The 18,991-nt window shown below is 39.7% G+C and overlaps 1 protein-coding gene and 1 pseudogene across 4 annotated transcripts in view; one reads left to right on the top strand and one right to left on the bottom strand.

The window, feature by feature from the left end:
* The window catches only part of TRAPPC6B (trafficking protein particle complex subunit 6B), a 29,329-nt gene extending 10,338 nt beyond the window's left edge, over nucleotides 1–18,991 (top strand). For all 3 annotated transcript variants that reach the window (XM_078334815.1, XM_017977063.4, XM_078334814.1), the window contains exons 2-6: nucleotides 5,460–5,527; nucleotides 6,599–6,716; nucleotides 10,844–10,927; nucleotides 14,228–14,321; nucleotides 15,786–18,991. In XM_078334815.1, coding sequence (XP_078190941.1) covers nucleotides 5,493–5,527; nucleotides 6,599–6,716; nucleotides 10,844–10,927; nucleotides 14,228–14,321; nucleotides 15,786–15,817 — 363 coding nt within the window. In that variant the 5' untranslated portion in view covers nucleotides 5,460–5,492 and the 3' untranslated portion in view covers nucleotides 15,818–18,991. The remainder of the gene's footprint in view (nucleotides 1–5,459; nucleotides 5,528–6,598; nucleotides 6,717–10,843; nucleotides 10,928–14,227; nucleotides 14,322–15,785) is intronic.
* Nucleotides 13,752–14,168, bottom strand: LOC108593468 (cytochrome c oxidase copper chaperone pseudogene; annotated as a pseudogene). Its single transcript, XR_013521161.1, has one exon. The product of XR_013521161.1 is annotated as a cytochrome c oxidase copper chaperone pseudogene (transcript).

Raw genomic sequence — 18,991 nt, 5'->3', positions numbered from 1 at the left:
TCAGTGTTTACTGTTTGTGCAAAACCAGCCTTCTTTTTCCCCAAAGAACAGTTAATAACACACCCCTTTTACTTTTTTATCATAACCCCTGGGCTCCCCCTACCCCCACTTGTCTATTCAGTTCTCTTCATTCTCCCCTCCCTTCTTACCTTTCCTCTTCTCTCTTTCTTTTTTTCTTTTTTTTTTTTTTTTTTTTAATGAGACAGAGTTTTGCTCCTGTTGCCCAGGCTGGAGTGCAGTGGTGTGGTCTCAGCTCACTGGAACCTCCGCCTCCAGGGTTCAAGCAATTCTCCTGCCTCAGCCTCCTGAGTATCTGGAATTACAGGTGCCGGCAACCATGCCTGACTCATTTTTTTGTATTTTTAATAGAGACAGAGTTTCACCAGAGTAGGCTGGTCTTGAACTTTTGACCTCGGGTGATCTGCCTGCCGCAGCCTCCCAAAGTGCTGGGATTACAGGCATAAGTCACTACACCTGGCCCTCTTCTGACTCTTGTCTAGAAGAATATTTTTTCTTCCTTTTAAGAGCTCTCTTTTTTTCCAGTGAGTTAATCCTAATAAAATGAACAGAGCCATTCTACTCATGCCCAATAATTTTAAGAGATGGGCTAACCATATAAGAGAAAGGAAGTTCATAGTTTTGAATCATTTAAGCTAAAAATAATTTTCTTTTTCTACTGTAGTGTGTTTATGATGAGGGAAAAATTGAATTGAAAGTACGTAATAAGCAAAGATTGCCGGGCGCGGTGGCTCAAGCCTGTAATCCCAGCACTTTGGGAGGCCGAGGTGGGTGGATCACGAGGTCAAGAGATCGAGACCATCCTGGTCAACATGGTGAAACCCCGACTCTACTAAAAATACAAAAAATTAGCTGGGCATGGTGGCGCGTGCCTGTAATCCCAGCTACTCAGGAGGCTGAGGCAGGAGAATTGCCTTAACCCAGGAGGCGGAGGTTGCAGTGAGCCAAGATCGTGCCATTGCACTCTAGCCTGGGTAACAAGAGCGAAACTCTGTCTCAAAAAAAAAAAAAAAAAAAAAAAGCAAAGATTATATAAATAACAGTTATGTGGTAGTCTTCATAACCAGAACCCATACTGAAATCTGGGTATAAGAGGGTTTATACTAGTGTCCCTATTTTGAGTGTGCTTGAAATTTTTCACCATGAAAAATATAAAAGACACATAATCCTGTCATCCAGAAGTGATTTTTTTGGACAAAAAAAAATTTTTTTAGACTAAAAACTACGTTATATCTGAAAAGTCCTATAAAATCCATTTCTTGATGACAGGATTATGTGTCTTTTATTTTTATTTATTTTTGTTTATTTATTTATTTGAGACAGAGTCTCGCTCTGTTGCCAGCTGCCAGGCTGGAGTGCAGTGGCACAATCTCAGCTCACTGCAACCTCCACCTCCCGGGTTCGAGCAATTCTCCTGCCTCAGCCTCCCAAGTAGCTGGGACTACAGGCGCACGCCACCATGCCCAGCTAATTTTTTGTATATTTTTTAGTAGAGACGGGGTTTCACCATGTTGACCAGGATGGTCTCAATCTCTTGACCTTGTGATCCACCCGCCTTGGCCTCCCAAAGTGCTGGGATTACAGGCTTGAGCCACCGCGCCCGGCCCAATTTTTGTATTTTTAATAGAGACGGGGTTTCATCATGTTGGCCAGGATGGTCTCGATCTCTTGACCTGGTGATCCGCCCGCCTCAGTCTCCCAAAGTGCTGGGATTACAGGCTTGAGCCACCACGCCTGGGCTATTTTAATTTTTTATTTTGAAACAGAGTCTCTGTTGCGCAGGTTGGAGTGTAGTGGCACAATGTGGCTCACTACAACCTCCGCCTCTCAGGTTGAAGCGATTCTCCTGCCTCAGCCTCCCTCATAGCTGGGATGATAGGCACCTGCCACCACTCCTGGCTAATTTTTGTATTTTTGGTAGAGATGAGGTTTCACCATTTTGGCCAGGATGGTCTCTAATTCCTGACCTTGTGATCCACCCGCCTCAGCCTCCCAGTGTTGGGATTACAGGCATGAGCCACTGCGCCTGGCCCTTTTTTTTTCCTATGAAAAGTTTTTTTAAGTGAAACACAGTTTTATACATTTTCAGTATAGCAAAATAAACTTCCCTAAGGTTTGAGATGAAATAGAACTAAAAAGGCCGGGCGCGGTGGCTCAAACCTGTAATCCCAGCACTTTGGGAGGCCGAGGTGGGTGGATCACGAGGTCAAGAGATCGAGAGCATCCTGGTCAACATGGTGAAACCCTGTCTCTACTAAAAATACAAAAACTTAGCTGGGCATGGTGGCGTGTGCCTGTAATCCCAGCTACTCAGGAGGCAGAGGTTGTGGTGAGCGGAGATGGCGCCATTGCACTCCAGCGTGGGTAACAAGAGCGAAACTCCGTCTCAAGAGATAAAAAAAAAAAGAACTAAAGGAAAAAAAAAAAAAAAAACAGAAAAAAAAAAAAATAAAGGACAAAAAAAAAAAGAAAAGAAATAAAAGAACTAATGTTCTCACCCTCCAAATCAATGTTTTTCAAATTATGCTTAAAGAGGAATTAATTATCTTAAAATGGACTAATTGGGTATTTCTCCCTTCCAAGTACTAACCAGGCCCGACCCTGCTTTGCTTCTGAGATCTGATGAGATCGGGCGCGTTCAGGGTGGTATGGCCGTGGGTATTTCTCAATTTATGGAGAATGAATTTTAAAAGGTTAACGGACAAAATGTTCTCAAGTTGAATTTTTCTTAAAAATTTGGTGCCTACTCAAAAATGCATGAACAAGTACTAAAATCATAAAAGTATGTCGTAGGGCTTACTTCAAAAGCTCATGTGATAATAGAATTTGAGAGTGTCTCTATATAAGCATATTAAACTGCCCAGTGTTCTTCTTGCCCGCTGCCCAGATAGAGCTGATTTATCAATACAGTAGAATTACAATAGGGAGTTTATGTAGAGCTGGCTAAATGGGAGAGCAGAGTTTTATTATTACTCAAATCAGCAGAGGCTAGGGTTTATCAAGGATCGTTTGGCAGGGTGGGGGCTAGGGAATGGTTTGCTGCTGATTGGTTGGGGATGCAGTTACAGAGCTGGGGGCCACAGGACCAGTTGGAGTCGTCCAAAATGCAAAAAGTCTGAAAAGACATCTTAAAAGGCCTTTTTTAGGTTCTACAATAGTGATGTTATTTACAGGAGTAATTGGGGAAGTTACAAATTTTTGACTGCCAGAACAATGGCTGGTAAACACTTAACTACATTTTAGCAGAGTTCAGGCCCCTCTCATAATCTTAACCTTGTAGTCTTTCATTAGTTTTGCAAAAGTGATTTAGTTCTGGGAAGGGCTATTATCATTCTTGCTTTAAGGTTATTCTGTAAACTAAATTTCTTCCAAAGTTAGCTTGGGCTGCATCCAAGAACGACCAAAGGCAGTTTGGAGGTTAAAGGCAAGATGGAGTTGGTTAGGTGAGATCTCTTTCACTGTCATAATTTTCTCACTGTTACAATCTTTGCAAAGGTAATTTCAATATTTCCTGCTAATAAATATGTTCCTACGTGATTCTACAGAGAGCAGAGTATTCCACAAAGAGCATCATGAGTTACAGGCATTCTTTCTACCTGAACATTTTTTTTTTAAGACACAAGGTCTCTGGGTGAGTGTGGTGGTTCATGCCTGTAATCCCAGCACTTTGGGAGGCTGAGGTGGGAGAATTACTTGAGCCCAGGAGTTGGAGACCAACCTGGGCAACATAGTACAACACTGTCTCTATTAAAAAATTAAAAAGAGACAAAGTCTTGCTCTGTCATGTAGGCTAGAATGCATTGTTGGGACTTTGGCTCACTGCAGCCTTGACCTCCTGGGCTTAAGTGATCCTCCCATGTCAGCCTCCTGAATAGTGAGGGCTATGAGCATGCCACATGTCTGGCTAACTAAAACATTTTTTTTTTTTTTTTTGTAGAAACAGAGTCTTGCTATGTTGCTCATTCTGGTTACAGACTCCTATTCTTAAGCGACCCTCCTGCCTCAGCCTTCTACAGTGCTGGGATTATAGGCTTGAGCACTGTACCTGACTTCATCCTAAGCATGTTTGAGAACAAGTGTGGAGAATAGCAGAAAAACCAAAAACTGTGATAAGTACCGTAATAGATGTATGTACAGAGTTTTATGACAGCATAGGGCCTAAAGAAGTTTCAGGGAAAGCATCTTGGAGAATGTAATACCTGAGCAGAATTTAAAGAATGTGAAGTCTAGGAAATAGCACATAAAAAGGCATGGAGACAGAAGAGAGCATGGCACTTTGGAGTTGCTGCAGAAATTTCAGAGTGATAGAAGGGACAGATGTTTGTGAATACATGGATGTTAATGAATTTTGTTAACTAGCCAGGGGTCTTTAAGGAAAGGACATAACATAATGCCATACTAAGGAATTTGGACTTTCCTTTTCTTTTTTTTTTTTTTTGATAAAGGGTCCCTTGCTCAACCTGTTGCCCAGGCTGGAGTGCAAGACATGATCATGGCTCACTGCAGCCTCAACTTCCTGGACTCAAGCAATCCTCCTGCATTAACCTCCAGAATGGCACATGCTACCACCCCAGCTATTTTTTTTTTTTTTTTTAATAGAGATGCAGTCTTGCTATGTTGCCCAGTCTGGTCTTGAGCCACTGAGCTCAAGTAATCGTCCTGCCTTGGCCTCCCAAAGTGCTGGGATTATAGGCATGAGCCACTGCACCTTGAGGGGTTTGTTTGTATTATAAAAACTTGGTGTTGTGGAGGAGCACAAAGCTACAATCCATTGAACCTCTGCCAGTTAAGATGGTGTTGGCTTAAGTGACATCTGGTTACTATACTGGGAAAATCACTTCTATAGAGATGGTCTTCCAAATGGTTTTAAAGTGTATCCTTCTGGCTGGACATGGTGGCTCACGCCTGTAATACTTTGGGAGACCAAGGCAGGTGGATCACTTGAGGTCAGGAGTTTGAGACTAGCATGGCCAACATGGTGAAACCCTATGTCTACTAAAAATACAAAAATTAGCCAGGCATGGTGGCCGGTGCTTGTAATTCCATCTACTTGGGAACCTGAGGTAGGAGAATCACTTGAACCTGAGAGGCAGAGGTTGCAGTGAGCCAAGATGGCCCACTGCACTGCAGCCTGGATGACAGAGCAAGACTCCATCTGAAAATAAAATAAATTTTAAAAGTGTATCCTTCTATTGACATTTTTAGGTTGATTATGTATATGTTGACTAAATTATGAATTAACTTATTTATCCAAAAAAAAAGTAAGTCAAAATAAAGTAAATAAATAGTATCAATCTTATAATTCACTTTTTCTTAAGATGTTTCAGTGAAAAAAGTGTAAATATTTGCATTACTATTTTTACCAGTATTATAAAACAATTTCTGAATACTAACATCCTAGCATTCTAAAAGTATTTAAAACTATTATTTTTTTAAAATAGGAAAACGGACGATGTATTACTAAGCTGGAAAACATGGGGTTTCGAGTTGGACAAGGATTGATAGAAAGGTGAGCAGGTTGGATTTGAAAATTTTCTTGCAGGTAGGTTATAAACAAAGATGGTCCATTTCAAAAGATTTCATAAAACTTTGAGATATTTTAATTTTAATTCCTGAATGTTATTTCTTCTCTTTACTTCAAAAATTAAACTTTCTTTTTAGATCCAATGTCATTTTAACTCAGTTATTCAAATTTTATGTTTTAATGTTTAAAGAAAATATATATTTTATGTATTTTAGACTTTTTTTCCTGAAACTACTGGCATATTAATGCAACTGTCTGAAATCTTACTGCATTTTCAACTTAAGATCTGCTAAGTTCTTTAACCTGCATAGAATTTTTAAGTACATAGGATTGAAATACAATAGTCTGTGTTTATGCATGTAATTATCTTTCAACTTATAGATCAATTCTTTTTAGTAATTCTTTCTCACTACTTGAGCAGTTAAACTCTGATTATATTTTATATAACAATGTCATGATCATGCTCACCTCTTTGTTATTTTGTGATTTTTTTGATGTGCTAGAGAAGTGCACATCAAATTTTGGCTATAATGTTAGACTAATTTGAGGCCTCATAATTTATATAACATGTGAATCCATTGAGATAGGATCATTTTGCCTAGTCCTTATGACTTTATGAGTGTTAATAAATGTTCAGCCAGGTGTGGTGGTTCATGCCTATAATCCCAGCACTTTGGGAGGCCAAGGTGGGAGAATCACTTGAGATCAGGCGATTCAGACCAGTTAGGGCAACAAAGTGGGACCCTGTCTCTTTCAAAAATACAAAAATTAGCTGGGCATGGTGACATGTGCCTGTGGTCTCAGCTACTAGGGAGGCTAAGGTGGGAGGATAGCTTGTGCCTGCGAGGCAAATAGAGGTTGTAGTGGGCCAAGATCATGCTACTGCACTGTAGCCTGGGCGACCGAGCCAGACCCTGTCAAAAAAAAAAAAAATTAAAGTTAAAAAACCCAATAAATGTTCAGTGCTGTTCTGGCATTTGAAAATTAGTTAATAATTTGTCCCTCTTGCTTTCTTTGGAGGATAAATACTGTATTACTTCTAGTTGATCTTTTTAGGTTTACAAAAGATACTGCAAGGTTCAAGGATGAGTTAGATATCATGAAGTTCATTTGTAAAGATTTTTGGACTACGGTATTCAAGAAACAAATCGACAATCTAAGGACAAATCATCAGGTAATTAAAATAACTAAGACTTATACTTCGAAGTCATTTAACTTAATATAAATATCATATTTTAGTGACTTATTTAAAACCTAAAATAGGCCGGGCGCGGTGGCTCAAGCCTGTAATCCCAGCGCTTTGGGAGGCTGAGGTGGGTGGATCACAAGGTCAAGAGATTGAGACCATCCTGGTCAACATGTTGAAACCCCGTCTCTACTAAAAATACAAAAAATTAGCTGGGCATGGTGGTGTGTGCCTGTAGTCCCAGCTACTCGGGAGGATGAGGCAGGAGAATTGCCTGAACCCAGGAGGCGGAGGTTGCGGTGAGCCGAGATTGCGCCATTGCACTCCAGCCTGGGTAACAAGAGCAAAACTCCGTCTCAAAAAAAAAAAATAAATAAATAAGTTACTAGTTTTTTTCTTCTAATAGTGTGAAATGAATAAAGACAAAGGGACAGTTACCAATAGTGATAGCTGTTTCTTTCACCTAATTATATGCTATGTTAAATTTTTAAAAATAGCAAATGTCAGGATGATAATAGCTTTTAGTATTTGGTTCCTTAGTTACTGTCAGTTAGTGGTAATAATATACAGAACCATAAATATATCACCTTTATGCCTTTAGAATCATTTCTTTTTTTGAAGAAGAATAATTTATATTATTTTAATAATTTATATATACAGAAAAATCAACAGTGTGCATTTAACCCAGTTTGGTGACAAGTTCTTTAGCCTTTGCCTTTTCCTGGTTTTCAATTCAAGTCACAGAGTTGGGACCCAGGACATTGTCTCCCCAGTGACAGTGGTTCTTATCATATCTGTCATTGTAATTGGTTCTAATAGCTTCCACCAGCTGAACCTAAGCTCCTTTGTCTTCTGAGTTAACCTTTGTGAAGGCAACAGTGTTGCAGGTCTTCTTGTGGACTAGATGTCCCAGTCTTGCCTTCCCCTGATAATGCAGTTAAGGGACCCCCATTTTACGCAACAAGGCAGGTAGGAAGACAAACAGCTTGATGGGATCCACATTGTGTGCATTCACCACCAACTGAGCCTCCTTATTCTCCTCCAAGGTGATAACAATGTTAACTCCTGCTCGGAGGACAAGTGGTCTCTTAGTGGGGACATCCCCTTTGCCTGCAGCTTTCTTTTTTTTTTTTTTTTTTTTTTTTTAGTAGAGTTGGGGTTTCACCATGTTGGCCAGGCTGGTCTCGAACTCCTGACCTCAGATGATCCACCCGTCTCGGCCTCCTAAAGTGCTGGGATTTGGGATTACAAGCGTGAGCCCCCACACCTGGCTACCTGCAGCTTTCTTTTCAGCCTGGGCCAATAGCCTCTGCTTCTTTTCTTGCTTTGTCTCTGGTCAGTACTTGTGGGCCAGCTTAAGCAGCTGAGTAGCTATTTGGCAGTGCAGGGCCTGGGTGAACTGGTTAATCGTTGGAGGCACTTTCGGCTGCTTATAGAGGATGGCTTTCTGCCGGGGCTGTTTCACAAAGCAAATGGGGTCCTTTTTGGGTGTATGTCCTGTCCAATGTCAGAATTCTTAGGCCTTTTTTCAAATGGGATTCCTGCTTCTTCATGACAGCAAGGGCTGGAGCCAGCTTCTTCCCCTTGGCCTTTGCTTTTGGCACCTTGGGTGGGAGGAGGAGATCCTTTATAGTCATTTCTAAGGTCTAATTTATAGAGCATATTTTACTCTTAAATAACTCTTGCATTATTACTGCTGTCATATTTTCTATTCTTAAAAGATTTTCTATATCCTATAAAACTAATAGATTACATAGAAAACTATTTATTTATTAAAAATTGAAAAAGGAGACAGGGTCTTGCTATGTTGCCCAGACTGATCTCAAGCTCCTGGACTCAAGTAATTCTTTGGCCTCAGCCTCTTGCATAGCTGGGATTATAGGCATATACCACCACTCCTAGCTTCATTAGATTTTATTTTATAAACTTAAGGAAATAGAGTAGATTTGGAATTTGATTAAGTAAAAAAATTAAAGAGAATAGGACTATTTATTATTTATTAGTTAATTAGAGACAGAGTCTCACTGTGTTGCCCACACTGGTCTCAAACTCCTGGACTCAAGGGATCCTCCTGCCTTGGCCTCCCAGAGTACTGGGATTATAGTTATGAACCCCTGTGCCTGGCCTAGAATTCATTTTGTACCAACTTTAGCTTGGAAATACTTGAATTGCTAATTCGAAGAAATGACTCTTACTTTTGACTTTCTAGACATGATTTAGTATATCAGCTGGCTGGACATGGTGGCTCATACCTAGAATTGCAGCATTTTGGGAGGCTGAGACATAAGGATTGCTTGAGCTCAGGAGTTGGAGACCAGACTGAGCAACATAGTGAGACCCTGTTTCTACAAAAAAAAAAAATTAAAAAAATTCACTGAGCACATTAGCAGGAGCCTGAGGTTTCAGCTGCATGGGAGGAATTCAGGGATACAGCGACCTACTGCCCTTTTTCTGTCTCTTAAGGAAATAAGTCCTAGTGTGGCGGCTAACCCCTGTAATCCCAGCACTCTGCAAGGCTGAGGCAGGTGGATCACCTGAGGTCAGGAGTTTGAGACCAGTCTGGCCAACATGGTGGAACCCTGTCTCTACTAAAAATATAAAAATTAGCCAGGTGTGGTGGTGCATGCTTGTAGTCCCAGCCACTCGGAAGGCTGAGGCAGGAGAATTGCTTGAACCTGGGAGACGGAGCTTGCAGTGAGCCTAGATCACACACTGCACTCTATCATGGGCGACAGAGCAAGACTCTGTCTCAAAAATTAAAAACAAAAATTAGGTTGGGCATGGTGACTCATACCTATAATCTCAGCATGTTGGGAGGCTGAGGCAGGAGGATCACTTGAGCCCAGGTATCAGGCATCTGTGATCCCAACTACTTGGGAGGCTGAGGCAGGAGAATTGCTTGAGCCTGGGAGATGGAGGTTGCAGTGATTGAGTCACTGTACTTCAGCCTGGGTGACAGAGCAAGACTCTGTTTAAAAAAAAAAAAATTAATAAAACTAGGCAGATGTGGTGGTATGCGCTTGTGGTCCCAACTACTCAGGACGCTGAGGTAAGAGAATTGCTGAATTGCTCAAACACCCAGGTGTTTGAGGGTGCAGTGAGCTGTGATTGTACTACCACATTCCAGCCTAGGCAATAGAGTGAGAGCTCATCTCTAAATAAATGAATAAACAAACAAACAGCTTATTTCACAAGGATGTATATTAATGATTCCATTGTACTAGACTATTAGTTTTTAAGAATAGGGACTATGTTTCATACAGTCTTTGTATCTTTAGTGTATAAAACTGTTCAGTAGATATTAGTGTTATGAAAATACTGAACTCACAACTCTTCAGTGTGAACATTGCAGAACTCCTTCATTTAAACAAAATTTGACCAGGTTGGGCGTGTGGGCTCATGCCTGTAATCCCAGCACTTTGGAAGGTCAAAGTGGGTAGATTGCCTGAGCCTAGGAGTTTGAGACCAGCCTGGGCAACATACAAAGCCCCATCGCTACAAAAAATATAAAAATTAGCAGAGCATGGTGATGCAGGCCTGTAGTCCCAGCTACTTGGGAGGCTGAGGTGGGAGGATCGATTGAGCCTGGGAGTTGGAAGCTGCAGTGAGCTGTGACTGTGCCACTGCATTCTACCCTGGGCAACCAGAGGAGACCCTGTCTCCAAAGAACAGAAAAAGAAAATTCGACCAATGGGAAGGAGACTTTTAATAACTTTTAAAAAAACACTTACATTGTTTCATAAGAAATAAAATAATTTTCCAGGCACGGTGGCCCATGCCTGTAATCCCAGCACTTTGGGAAGCTGAGGCAAGTGGATTGCAAGGTCAGGAGACTGTGACCAACCTGACCAACATGGTGAAACTCCGTCTCTACTAAAAATGCAAAAATTAACCTGGCATGGTGCTGCGTGCCTGTAATCCCAGCTACTTGGGAGGCTGAAGCAGGAGAATTGCTTGAACCAGGGAGGTGGAGGTTGTGGTGAGCCAAGAGAGCGTCATTGTACTCCAGCCAGGGCGACAGAGTGGAACTCCGTCTCAAAAAAAAAAGAGAAAAGAAATAATTTTAAGGACTGCTAGTTACATTGACTTTGGATGTTTTTTTCTTTTTGGAACAGGGCATCTATGTTCTTCAGGACAACAAATTTCGCCTGCTTACGCAGATGTCTGCTGGAAAACAGTATTTAGAACATGCATCTAAGGTATTTAATGGAATAGAAGATTGGGGTTTCTGTTCATAGTAGGACTACAGGGAAAAGTTCAATGCTAATCATAACAGACTATTGAACTTAAAATATATTTTAAGTGTTCTTTTTTGTTTAAAGACTTTTCTATGAAATGAGAGACATGTTACAATAACACTAATCTTTAGCTAAATAGGCTTATAGTAGCCAATTAAAGAAATACTGGCTGGGCGTGGTAGCTCACGCTTGTAATCACAGCACTTTGGAAGGCCCAGACAGGTTAGGAGTTTGAGACCAGCTTGGCCAACATGGTGAAACCCCGTCTCTACTAAAAGTACTAAAATTTGCTTAGCGTGGTGGCAAGCGCCTGCAATCCCAGCTACTCCAGAGGCTGAGGCAGGAGAATCCTTTTAACCTGGGAGGCAGAGGTTGCAGTGAGTTGAGATCGTGACATCATGGCACTCCAGCCTGGGCTACAAGAGTGAAACTCCGTCTCAAAAAAAAAAAAAAAGAGAGAAACACTTTAACTAAATGATAGAGAAATGTAGATGTATGGTAGATCACTTTTTTTTTTTTTTTTTTAAAGACAAGGGCTCGCTCTGTCATCCAGGCTGGAGTGTAGTGAGTGGTACGATCATGGCTTATCTTGACCTTGACCTCCTGGGCTCAAGCGATCCTTTTATCTCAGTCACCCAAGGAGCTGGGACTGCATGCCTGGCTAATTTTTTTTTTTTTTTTTTGAGATGGAGTTTTGCTCTTGTTACCCAGACTGGAGTGCAATGGCGCGATCTCGGTTCACCGCAACCTCCGCCTCCTGGGTTCAGGCAATTTTCCTGCCTCAGCCTCCTGAGTAGCTGGGATTACAGGCACGTGCCACCATGCCCAGCTAATTTTTTGTATTTTTAGTAGAGACGGGGTTTCACATGTTGACCAGGATGGTCTCGATCTCTTGACCTCGTGATCCACCCGCCTCGGCCTCCCACAGTGTTGGGATTACAGGCGTGAGCTACCGCTCCCGGCCTGGCTAATTTTTTTAAAAAGTTTCGTAGAGATGGGATCCCACAATCTCTTCAACTCCTGGGCTCAAGTGATCATCCCACCTCAGTCTCCCAAAGTATTGGGATTATAGGTATGAGCCACTCCATCTGGCCTGATTGCTTATTTTCTATATTTTTGGAGTATATAGCCTCTAATTTTATGGTTAATGTATATATATTATTTTTTTGAGATGGAGTATCACCCTGTCACCCAGGCTGGAGTATAATGGCGTGATCTCAGCTCACTGCAACCTCCGCCTCCCAGGTTTAAGTGATTCTCCTGCCTTAGCCTCCTAAATAGCTGGGATTACAGGCGTACACCACCCCACCTAGCTAATTTTTTGTATCTTTAGTGGAGATGGGGTTTCACCGTGTTGGCCAGGCTGGTATTGAACTCTTGACCTTGTGATCCACCTGCCTCAACCTCCCAAAGTGCTGGGATTATAGACATGAGCCACCGTGCCTGGCATATTTTCTTTTTTACTAACATCTCACTTTAATATTTCTGGTTCTCACTTAACTTTTTGGGATCTTGGTTTCTTCAGCTGTGAAAAGAGTAAGTTGGGCAATTTCACTGATTTCTAACTATTTTGAGTTATGGACATCTTTGAGAATTGGAACATCTTTCCCTATAAATACACATATATACATGGTTTTTCTTTTCTTTTAGTTGGGGTATCACAGCAATATGGTTTTTATTTTCATAGCAGTTACAGGTTCCCAGATTAAGAACTCTTGGGATAAACAATCTTTAAGGTCTCTTCTCTTCCAGCTTAAAATTTCATGACTCAGATCTAATTACTTAATAGTACCCATTTATGTATATTAATTATGAGATATTTTATATTCATAGATAATGTAGTATATTGAACATGCAGTTTAGATGTGGGTAATCAAAAATTACTTGAATTACTGATTTTTCAGTCCAGTTCTTATCACGATTTTCAGTGCTGTAGCTCAGCCCTTTTCCCTTTCTTTGTGTCTATGTGACATGGTTTCTCAACATCCAAGCTGTTGATATTTTCAACCAGATAATTCTTTGTTGTGGCAAGCTGTAAGTCTTAAACAAGTCCAGATTCTTGGTTGTAAATAGAGGAAGGAGGCTCTGCTTGTAAGCTAACACAATTGATAAGCTCTAAAAATAGGCAATAACTAGGGGAGGTTAAGGCAGCTAGTAGGATAGCCAAGTCACTCCACAGGATGAGTCCAGTTAGAATCCTGCAGGCAGCATGTTCTGTTGACACAAACTACCTTTACTGCCTCCAGAACAAATTCTGATCTGTTTCTGGCTTGTTTTTGTCATTCACTCTAGATTCACTGTCCTGGATTACTTAATTGGCTGAGCCTAAGTCTTTTTTTTTTTTTTTTTTTTTTTTGAGACAGTTTTGCTCTTATTGCCCAGGCTGGAATGCAATGGCACGATCTTGGCTCACTGCAACCTCCACCTCCTGGGTTCAAGTGATTCTCCTGCCTCAGCCTCCTGAGTAGCTGGGATTACAGGTGTGTACTACCACGCCTGGCTAATTTTGTATTTTCATTAGAGACAGGGTTTCTCCATGTTGGTCAGGCTGATCTCGAACTCCTGACCTCAGGTGATCCACCTACCTTGCTCTCCCAAAGTGCTCTGATTACAGGTGTGAGCCACTGCACCCAGCTTCCCTGGCTGAGCTTAAGTCATATGTCCATGCTTTAGTTTCTGGGGAGCTGGGAAATTAACAATATTTTTCAGTAATTTGAATAGTTCCTCCAAAGTCCTTTTTTTAAACAGGAATGGCTTACTGATAGTAAATCATGTCATGTTGTATTTTTTTTTTTTTTAAGATCTTTCGCCAGTAATATTTTATTCTTTTTAAAATAAATTATAAATACTTTTTCCACATATCAAAGTTCATCAAAGAACTCCCAAAATTAATCTTCTTTATTCTTCAGCAATTATTTATTCACACACCAGACCACCGTTTCATATTTTAAATCCCAGGACTCTCATGCATTCCTTGTGGACCTCAGTTAGATGTCCACAGTGTTCTTCTCCTTTCTCAATGATACACGCATCGTGCACCTTCTTTGTCTCCGGGGAGGCGCAGCAGGGCTTCAGCGGCTTCTTCTCCTGAGACTCAGGCAGGGCAGCGTCTGAGTCGACCAGACCTGGCATCTTTTGCACCAAAAGCAGTTATGAGTGCAGATAGCCTCTGTTAACACCGATTCCTCATGTTGTATTTTTCAGTAGCTTTACTATTTTAGTAAATCCTTACTATTTTTAATGATTTTTTTTTCCATTTAGTATTTAGCATTTACATGTGGCCTAATCAGAGGTGGCTTATCAAACTTGGGAATAAAAAGTATTGTAACAGCCGAAGTGTCTTCAATGCCTGCTTGTAAGTTGAATTCACGTTTCTTAAAAATGTTTCAGTAATTTGTTTTCAGGTCTGTTTGATTTTTTTGTTTGTTTTTGTTTTAACTGAGAGGAAATTTAAAATACTGAAACTTTCATTTTAGTTTTATCAATGTAACATTTAGTATAGTAATATGTTGCATACTGTATTCATATTCAGTAATTTTTGAATTAATAATGGACTAAAATCCAAATTTATGAGACAATTTAAGGGATGATTTATAACTTTTTTAAAGTCAGATATTCTTTTTTTAAAGAAGATATTCTAAATATGTATACCTGTATAAATATGTTTATAACTTTTTAAAATTCGGGTATATATATTCAGAATAGTATCTTCTGAATATGTATACCTGTATAAATTTGGATTTATAAGACAATTTAAGGGATATAATATTTTAAAATAGCAAATTTCCCTAGAATGTTGAAAATGCCTCCTAAAGGCCGGACGTGGTGGCTCACGCCTATAATCCCAGCACTTTGGGAGGCCGAGGCGGGTGGATCACGAGGTCAAGAGATCAAGACCATCCTGGTCAATATGGTGAAACTCTACTAAAAATACAAAAAAAATTAGCTGGGCATGGTGGTGTGGGCCTGTAGTCCTAGCTACCTGGGAGGCTGAGTCAGGAGAATTGCTTGAACCCAGAAGGCAGAGGTTGCGGTGAGCTGAGATGGTGCCATTTGCACTCCAATCTGGGTAACAACAGTGAAACTCTCTCAAAAAAAAAAAAAAAAAAAAAAGGAAAAGAAAATGCCTCCTAAATTCAAGCGATTCTCCTGCCTCAGCCTCCTGAGTATCTGGAATTACAGGCGCACACCATGATGCCTGGCTAATTTTTGCATTTTTATTGGAGATGGGGTTTCACCATATTGGTCAGGCTGGTGAAAATGCTATTTTTAAACAATTGTTTAGGATATATCTGTTACATGATGCTAAGTAAAACCAAATAGTCTTTTTTATTTTTATTTTTTTTTTATTTATTTTTTTAAGAGATGGGATTTTGCCATATCGGCCAGGCTGGTCTTGAACTCCTGACCTCATGTGATCCACCTGCCTTGAATTACAGGTGTGAGCCACTGCGCCTGGCCCCAAATAGTCTTTTATCACTAAATGTCTCCCTAAAGATCTTTTCATCAGAGCTACCAACCAAGAAAAAAAAATGGACTTGAGCTTCATTGCATTTCCTTTCCATTTACAATGATCATTAGCAGTGAAATACAGTACCAAAATATAGGGATAATAAAGAGAAACAAAAGTGCCTACTCATAAACTAGATAATCGTCCCATTAAATAGGATGACTTTATTGAATATTATGAAGAATGTGAAAAGGTTGTTTGACATAGTAGGTTTCTTGATTGAAACTGTTTCCTATATGGAAAATAAAATTGATGTTTAGATTTGTTTTCTTTATATCTAAAATTAAAGAATTATTTTTTTTTTTTTAGGCAAATTTCAGGTGATGATACAAAAGCTGTAGAACATACTGAAATGCAAGGCTTCAACAGTGTAAAGAGATAAATTATTCATGTATAAAGTATTTAAAGTAGTGATGATTTAATTACATTGTTCGATGTTTGTACAGGAGTAAGCATGTATTTTTACCAGTTTACACAGATCAACTCAAAGGAGATAAAGGGACATTCTGTTATGACATACATTTAACTAAACCTATTCAAAATGAAAAACTGATTTCAGATAATGAGACACCAAGATGTAGGGCTCTTATTTTAAACCTTTTTATTTGGTTTGAGTGTTACGTATTTGGCCATAGACAGACAGGCAAAGTTCAGGGTTTGCTGAATTCGCTTGAGAGGAAAGTATGTACCAACAGAATAATTTGTGATAAAAATGAACAAATTTTGATAAAGTGTGAATGTTTTATTTTAAAAAGCAAACATACTAAATTCATTTTATTGCTTAAAATTTATTAAGAATTTTTACACCTGCATAAGGATTTTGTATATACATTGTATGTGTGTGTGTATATATATAAATACATATATGATTGCCTAAATTGTTTAGAAATTTAATTTTGTTTTAATAGGTTTCATTCCTTCAGAGCTCCATTAATGTAATCAAAATGAAACATAGATTAGTTTAAATGTGAATTCAGTGACTCTAGGGCCAAAGAATATTAGGTATGTTTGGAAGGAATTTTTGTATTTATTCCTGTTACAGTTTTGACTTTCAACTTCTCTCCTCATCCATGGACATCCTGGTAAAGGGTCTAATATCTTTATTCTCTTCTTTACTCTTTCACCTGAGCAGAGAGGTGGGTAATTGGATTAGTAATTCTTTTTCTTTTTCTTTTTGAGATGGAGTCTTGCTCTGTTGCCAGGCTGGAGTACAGTGGCTCAATCTTGGCTCACTGCAGCCTCTGCCTCCCAGGTTCAAGTGATTCTCCTGCCTCAGCCTCCCAAGTAGCTGGCATCACAGGTGCCTGCCACCACACCCAGCTAATTTTTGTATTTTTAGTAGAGACGGGGTTTCACTGTGTTGGTCAGGCTGGTCTTGAACTCCTGACCTTGTGATCCACCCGACTCGGTCTCCCAAAGTGCTGGAATTACAGGCGTGAGTCCCGCTCCCTGCCCTTGGATTAGTCATTCTGACATTCTTTGGACTACATCATCTTAGTGGTTTGGGGTTAGTGCTCATTGGATATATCTTTCTTACCACCTCTTCCACATACTTTCTCTTAAACTTAAATTATCTGGCATAAGCAGATATCCCCAGCTTTTGTTAGAACTTTGCATGTTGACTATAAAAACTATACTTTTTTTCCCATTTATTTATTACCCTTTTGAATGTGTTTGTGTGACAGGGAACTCTGCAGAAGGGGGTGACTGACACACCAAACAAGATGTTTTATTGGGTACGCTGCCATAGAAATGGCTGATTAAGAAGATCGACTAAATAAACCAAACATTATATTAAAAATATGAAATAAGAACTATAAAAATTTAGGACATTAAAGAAAACTCAGGTTAGAGGCATACCATTTTGCTTTCATGGAAGGATACAGTATTACAAAGATATTTAACTTGATTTATTAAATTCTAGTTATGTGCCCTATAATGATGTTTTCAGTCAATGACAGACTACATATATGGAGGTGGTCCCATAAGATTACAATACCACGTTTTTATTGTACCTTCTTTATGTGTATTTTACTTTATTTTATTTTATTTTTGAGACGGAGTCTCACTCTGTTGCCCAGGCTGGAGTGCAGTGACATGATCTAGGTTCACTGCAACCTCCACCTCCAAGGTTCAAGTGATCCTCCTACCTCAGCCCCTCTAGTAGCTGGGATTACAGGGATACACCACTATGCCTGACTATTTTTTGTATTTTTAGTGAAGATGGGGTTTTGCTATTTGGCCAGGCTGGTCTCGAATTCCTGACCTCAAGTGATCCCCCACCTCAGCCTCCCAAGGGTTGGTATTACAGGCGTGAGCCACCGTGCCTGGCCCTTCTTTATGTTTAGATATGCAAGTGCTTAGCATTGTGTTACAGTGTCCTACAGTATTCACTATAGTAATATGCTGTACAGCTTTATAGCCTAGGAGCAATAGGCCATAGCCTAGGTGTATAGTAGGCCATACCATCTAGGTTTGTGTAAGTATACTCTGTGATTGTATAATTTCAAAATCTCCTAATGACACATTTTTCAGAACATACCCCTTTGTTAAGCAATGCATGACTGCAATTTTAATTCTAGCCTGATTTGGGGGAAGAATTTTTAATTTTGAAAAAATAAATTTAGGAAAATTCCTATCAAATATACAAATATAAAGTTTATTAAGTTAAAAAAGTCATATGACCCAGGAATAGCTAATGACACAGAAGTGGATCAAAATGGAACACAGTAGAGAACATCAAATAAAACAGGTGTAGGAATTGTATGTGTGAAAAAGGTGGGTTCGAATAAGTGGGTTTGTTAGACACTCTCATATGCCTACCTGTCAGCCATTTCTTTCTTCCTTGCTTGCAGTCAAAGCCCCATTTCTTTCTTTTCTGTTTTTTTAAACTCTGTATGGCTGCCTTGTGCTGTAGAATAGGGTGCTTCCCTAGTCCGGAGATGGTGAGTGTTGATTAGATTCTATGTCAGTCATGGTAATTGGCTTACTTGATCATTTGATGGAATTTCAGCTAATGAGATAAAGGAAGTCTGAAAGGCTTTGAAGAAATTTTCTGTTGTTCTTAATTGATAGAAGATGGGGATTGGATTTGCCAGCATCCCTTTTCTGCTTCTCAGTGAAGATAGGTGATATGGATGTTTGAAGCTAATCTGCCGCAGCCTTCTGATGGCCATGAAAGGACAAGTATGGAGATGAAAGCCATCACACTGAGCATAGTGGGATGTAGATAGGAAGCACCTGAATTGTGCTTCTGAATTAACCAATCTGGTAACTGCTTTACCTTTGGACTTTTGGTTATGTGAGATATTCCTTATATTGTTACATTCATTTTGGGTATGTATATTGTTACTTGTAGCCAAAAAGAAACCTCTCTCTCAGTAGAAACAAAGGGAGAGTTAGGTTATTCAAAAATAGTATGGGACAATTGAATATCCCTTTTTCTGTGGGAGTGGGTGGGGAGAAACTTAAAGGTTCATGTGTAAAACAATAAAACCATAAAATACTAAAGAAAA

This window comes from Callithrix jacchus, chromosome 8 (genome assembly GCF_049354715.1).
Source record: "Callithrix jacchus isolate 240 chromosome 8, calJac240_pri, whole genome shotgun sequence".
NCBI lineage: Eukaryota > Metazoa > Chordata > Mammalia > Primates > Cebidae > Callithrix > Callithrix jacchus.
The sequence above is the reverse complement of the archived record's forward strand: the minus strand, read 5'-3'. Positions and strand labels throughout refer to the sequence as shown.